General features: G+C 45.6%; 1 protein-coding gene across 4 annotated transcripts; it reads right to left on the bottom strand.

The window, feature by feature from the left end:
- Window positions 1-2,049: 2,049 nt before the first annotated feature.
- LOC104653863 (cTAGE family member 2-like) lies at window positions 2,050-4,852 on the bottom strand. 4 transcript variants are annotated; one of them, XM_030922268.1, is made up of 3 exons: window positions 4,548-4,852; window positions 3,319-4,475; window positions 2,483-3,189 (listed from the first exon to the last, which is right to left on the bottom strand). In XM_030922268.1, exons 1-3 carry the CDS (start codon window positions 4,850-4,852, stop codon window positions 2,483-2,485), a joined length of 2,169 nt encoding a protein of 722 aa, XP_030778128.1. The 4 variants fall into 4 exon arrangements, with proteins under 4 accessions (XP_030778126.1, XP_010351223.2, XP_030778128.1 ...); XM_030922266.1 differs by having other exon boundaries at window positions 2,050-4,475; XM_030922267.1 differs by having other exon boundaries at window positions 3,319-4,852.
- Between the last annotated feature and the right edge of the window lie 1,039 nt (window positions 4,853-5,891).

Here is a 5,891-nt window from a genome sequence, read left to right as displayed (position 1 = left end):
AGAGGTTCTGCCTCATTAGCCTCGGTTCATGTCAGCGTGTGTCTGAGGACAATGCCCCGTGGTTCTATGTTGGAGAGGAACTCAGCTGTGATGCCACCTTCTCTTCCCCAGTCGGCTTGAGAATGACGGCTTCACCTGGGGCTGTGAAGCAGACAGGTAGGCGTCTCACTGAGACACCTGTAGACGCAGAACTAATGACTCACCAGGATGAAGCTCCACCACTGCACAGCAGAGGAGCATGCACTGCACCCAGTGGTGACTTGGGGCTCGGGCTCTGGGAGCTGTGGCTCCTCAAAGGCTGTGTGTTCTGGAGGGACTGAAATCTTCTCCCAGCAAATAGTGGACCAGGCTGGGGTCCCTGGAGCAAAAAGCGGCATGCAGGGCTGGGCTGTACCTGGGGGTGTCAGTACCCCCCGCAAAGGTTAACTTAGCCCGCTAAGGGGACTCCCTGAGGCATCTAATTCAAAGGGTGAAATAATCTAATGAGTGCAGCCACACAGAATGAGCAGGTATAGGGGAGAGAAGGGATTCACTGAAGCGATGGTATGAAACGGGGCAGGCTGTGTAGGGCTCCCATAGCTCCACCCTTGGGCCCAGGGCAACTCCTAAGGCCCCAAGCCAATTTTGAGCCCTGCTAGAGCTTCAGTGTTCTCATATGAAAAACTAGGACAAAGAGGCCTAACCACAGGTGACTGTGAGAACAAGGAAGAACATATGAGAAAGTGCTTCATGGGCCCTAGAAGTAGAGTAAATGTTGGTTGTTACTGGCCTAATTCCATATGCTTTACAAATGGTACTTTCATTATAATAAAGCATCTGCATTTCTATGGGAGAAGTTCTAGAGTTATTTTAACTCCTGATAAGAAAATAATAGGCCCATGAGAGACCCTGACCCTGAGGCATTCAAACAGTTTGCAAACAGGCCTGGGCTCCCTGCCAGCCCAGGCAGGCACTCCCTGGGATCCCAGGCCCTGGGGCAGTTTCGGAGACAGCAACCCAAAGCCATGCCAACCCTCCTCTAAAAGTACAAACAGTCCCTGCAGGTTCCCGGGCAAACACCCAACTGACCCTTGATGCTGGGGACCAACAGTGAAAGGGAAGCTATACCCTGACTCCACACTAGCAAAGACAAATGAGCTGGAACCCAGCTTCTTTCTGCTCTTCCTATTGGATCTGGTCTGTTCAGAAAGGCCTTTGCAGTGCTCTGAAATCACACTTTCTGTAGCAGGTTGTTTGCCAAAACAACTGTAATGACCCTCCCCTCCCACATGGTTAATGTTCCTCTCTCCTCTCGACGTGAGCAGGGATCTGGGGTGCATCTGTGACTTGCTTTGACCCAAGGAATGCAGCAGAAGTGATGTTGCATAACTTCCAAGCTGAGGCTTTACATGGCCTTGTGGCTTCTGCTGTCTTGAACGGCCTTTGACATCCCTTAAGGGAGCTTACTCTAGAGCCCTTCATGAGAGGCCACGTGAAGACAGAGGCTCTGATACCCTATTAACCATGTCTTTTTATGTATTCTGACGCTTCGACATCTAGGGCCTTGGTGACCTTGGCAGGTCTGTCCCTCTCAGGGTTAGCCAATTCCTACAGACAGTAAACTTGCCCATGAGCGTGCTTTTCAAACACAAACTAACCAGTCCAGAGCTCATGCCCCCAGCTACCTACTCCATCAGCCTTCCACAGGACTCACACACTCTAGGCCACTATTCCTCTGCCCCAAGCACCCCAGGGCCAAGTACCAGACAACTAGGGACAGCCCCTATACCCAGAGCCTGCTGAAATTACTCAAACTATAATAGCTAACCTTAACCCTGCTCACCTTGCCTCACTCACTTCTTCCCGTGGAAACCACCATAAAGGCTCTTGCCCATGTTTTTCCATCACTCCCGCCTTCTCACTGACCATAGTGCCTCCCTATATGGTGCTGCATGGCACAGCACTTTCCCTTCTCTTGGGATCTGTGAGTAACAAACAATCTTTTCAGTGGCAATCGACTCTTGATCTGTCGGTCTCTCCATACCTGAAGAATAATGCAACCCATATATATTTTTAAATCAACTAAAATGTATTTAATTAAGCATAAAGTTACTTTCACATATGTCTACAACTACAGTAAATACAGTTCTTGGAATAAGGACAAGGCCTTTAGAATTTAAAACCTCCCCACCTGCAAGATTACATATATAAAACTCCCACTATTGTTTAGATAATAGTGGATTAATCAAATTAAAATAGTTATACTATCTAGAATAAAATAAAATGGAAATAATTTACTCATAAGATTCATATTTAAATCATCCTTATTTACAATATACTATCCTGAGAATTATAATTCCATTAAGTTTCAATTTGAGCAAAGTGTAATCACTGAAGTAACAGCAGTTACTTCAACTGAAATGAGAACAGTCAAAATGACTTTTGAAGAGAGCAAAAATATTGTCAGTTTTCTTGCGGTGGTTCTGGATCTTCAGTAGCAGGCTCATTTGAAGGCAGACTCAACCCTGAAGGGAACTCGCTCTACCTTCAGAATGTGTGGGTGGGGGAAAAATGCAGGTCTTGGGGGAAGGTAAGGAGGAAAACCCCTCGGTGGATAGACATTTCTCACTGCAAATGGAGCACGTGGTGGACCTGGGACACCCCTTGGTGGAAAATAATATGGAGAAGCTCCAAACATGGTTCCTGGAGGAGGTGGAGGGAAGGGAGGTCCTCTTCTCATGAACGCGCCCCTCACATCCACTGGCAACAATGGACCTCTGACTGGAGCGAGAGCTGGAGGAACAAAGCCAGGGCCAGTTGCTTCATTTTCAGCGGGGAGAGATGAATCAGGCACATTTAAATTACCAAGATTGTCTTTGGTATCATTTCTACCGGATTCCGTTTCTGAAGGCATTGACCCATCCATTTTATCCGAAGAAGGCAAATTAAAACTTCTGAGTTCTGCTGGTCCAGAGCGTCTAGCAGAATTAGAATAAAATGTGTCTTGCCTTTGTGGGGGAAGAGCTGAATCAGGATATGACTGTCCCGGTGGAGGAAACACCATCCTACGGTCCTGTTCCCACGGAGGCGACAGGGGCCCAGTGTCAGAAGGAGCCCTGTGAGGACTGGTTAACCTCTCACAGCTTGATTCTCCTCTTTCATTGGTAATCTGATGGTCCAGAGGATTCCCTGGGCCTCTTGGGCCTCTTCCTCCTCCCCTTGGAAGCAAAGGTGAGAGTCTCAGTGGACCCTCCAACAAAGTTGGAGGATAGAGAAAAGCTCTCCTTTCAGATGAAGGCCGACCCAGTGGAGAGGGACCATATGAGGAATGCTCTCTGCCAAATGCCGTATTTGGAACATCAAATGCATAAGGATCTTTTTCTAAAAGTTTCATTTTAAACTCTGTTTCAGCTAATTTTTGTCTGTTGTGAGCATTTTCTTTCCTTAAATCATTGAGGTTTCTTTCAGCAGTGCATGCTGCCAAACAATTACCATGTACTTTTTTCTCATGGGAAATAATCTTCCCTTGATAAAAACGCATAGTTCTCTCAAATTCTTCTTCAAGATCTTTGGCTCGCTTTCTGCAGGTCTCCAGCTCTTCGGTGCCATGGCTGATCATTTCATCTACTTTAGAAAGTTTCTCATTTTCTAACCGGTTATTTTCCTCTACTATTAACTTCCTGTAGAGTTTCATTGTATTTTCTTGATATAATTCAGTCATTACTTTAACTTTCTGTTGAAGTTTCTGATTCTCACTTTCAAAGTGTGTGTTTTCCGACTGCAAAGATGCTTGTTCTGTCTGAAGATTTTTAATATGCTCTCTGAGCTCTTTCTTGGTTTCATCAACTTCAGATAACTGAATATAAATTCGGTTTCTTTCTCCTTCTAAGGTTGTTAACGAAGTATTTAACTTAGCTGCATGAATCAATGTCTCCAAAGCTCTTTTCGGAGGATTATGTAAGTAAGCACCACCTTCTGATTCACTGTTCATTTCTAATTCCAAGTTACCATCATCTGTTATGTCTTCTTCCAGCACAGCAGCCCAATCTTTGATCTGTAGCAAGCGTTCAGTCAGAGTCTCGATGTGATTTTCTTTATCATTTAGAACTTGTTCTGCATGTACTTTGGAGTCTTCACATGTTATTTTCTGTTTATTAAGTTCACTCACTTGTTCTTTCCATACTTCAGCTTCTTGCAAAAGCTGTTTCTGGCTTTCCTGACGTTGAGAATTTTCATTCAAAGCCTCTTGTACTGCTATCTTCAGTCGTTCTTCATTCATTTGAAATCTCTTGAAGGTCATTTTGGCTTCAGCTACTTGAGATTTGAGGGGTTTTGACTCATCTTCTAGCGACTGTACCCTTTTGGAAATATCTGCCATCAATTCATTTTGTTCAGAATGTTTAGATTTCTCTTCTTTTAATTCTTTTTCTAGACAGAGTATATCATGCTGAAGTTCAGAATTGAACCTGTTCAGCTTTTCACAGGTTGCCTCCAAACTTTGTGCTTCTGTTGCCTCCTTCTCAGAGCTGGCATCCTCTAAAGATGGCTCTACTTCATAGGCTTCATACTCTTTTTGAACAAGGCTAAACTTTTCAAGTAATCTACATTTTTCTTCAATTAGTCCAGAAAGCGCTTCAGCAAGCTTTCTCTCTCTTCCCGCATAAAGCCGACTCCTAACTGATCTAAAACTTCTCCACAAGAAAAAGGGAATAGCAAAAAATCCAACGACAGCTGCACATATCACCAATTCCCATGGAAAACCATAAGGAGTCGAATCTGGTCCCCTGCCTTCAGGCAGTGCTGCCACAACGCTGCGCGGCTCCTCCAGGAGCAGCCCCCAGTAAGGCTGAGGGGTAGCCCCGGGCTCCTCCATAGCGCCAAGTCTGCTCTGGCGGTGGCCAAAGTAACCACCGCCTGTCGGGGCCACAATAAAGGGCAGAGAATCCTCAGCCTTCCGTTCGGAACGCAAATCTGCACCAGGCAACCGGAGCGGACCACTGCGGAGTCGGCTGCGGGGGGGATCTGGAGGATGCGGGCACCCACAGGCCTCACAGGTCCACGCGGCCCACCCCAGTCCCCTTGTTACGCTCTACATCCTGAGGCAGCACTAAAACCTGTATTTTAAAACAACACCACATGGAGAGAAAGACTTAGGTGACCCAGCATCCCAGCTATGCTGGTCCCAAGCTGACACCCTAGCTAAATGTAGCCTTGTGCATGACCCCAGGTGAGGCTAGCAGAAGAACCTCCCAGCTGACAGAATAAGAAATAACAAATCACCGTTTTAAGTCACTAAACTTTGGGGTCATTTGTTATGCAGCAGTAGCTAGCTGAAATACCGGCCCCTTTATCACTTTGGTGCTTCAGTTATCTGTGGTCTGAAATCATTAATTTGGGTGTTTGACTAAGATTATGCCTCATGGTAAATTCTGATAGGTAATTTTATAGCTAAAATACAAATTTTCTGATTGACCTTTGCTTCATTGAAGAGATATTTATTTAGCTCCTCCCAAATGAGACAGATTATGCTTTTTAGATTAGCTTCTTCCAGGAAAGGGCTCACCTCTGCCTAGCATGATCCTCTACTGTCCCACGTACGACTGAAAAACACTAATCTCATCCCCAGAAGATCCAGGGCACTTAGAACAGTGCTGGCACATAGAGAGTGCTTCTCTTACCCGTCCATCAAATGGACCTGCTCTGTGTCCATTTCTGAAACACTGGCACTCCTTCAACACAGATGACGCCCTGCCCTGCAATGAGCCATCACCTCCCGCGCATGCACATATTTTCAACTCATCTGGAAAGCTCGATCCTTCAGGAGAGGAACCAACTGCCCAGCAAAATGTCCTTCATGTACTGGATGTTCTATAAATATTTTTGCTTAATTGGTTTCTGGAGACTGTTTTTTT

The sequence above is a fragment of the Rhinopithecus roxellana genome, chromosome 18, assembly GCF_007565055.1.
Source record: "Rhinopithecus roxellana isolate Shanxi Qingling chromosome 18, ASM756505v1, whole genome shotgun sequence".
NCBI classification, from domain to species: domain Eukaryota; kingdom Metazoa; phylum Chordata; class Mammalia; order Primates; family Cercopithecidae; genus Rhinopithecus; species Rhinopithecus roxellana.
The sequence above is the reverse complement of the archived record's forward strand: the minus strand, read 5'-3'. Positions and strand labels throughout refer to the sequence as shown.

Bases quoted from the DNA above. Each gene is read 5' to 3' on its own strand.
- LOC104653863 (XM_010352921.2), bottom strand. From the start codon at position 4,852: ATGGAGGAGCCCGGGGCTACCCCTCAGCCTTACTGGGGGCTGCTCCTG.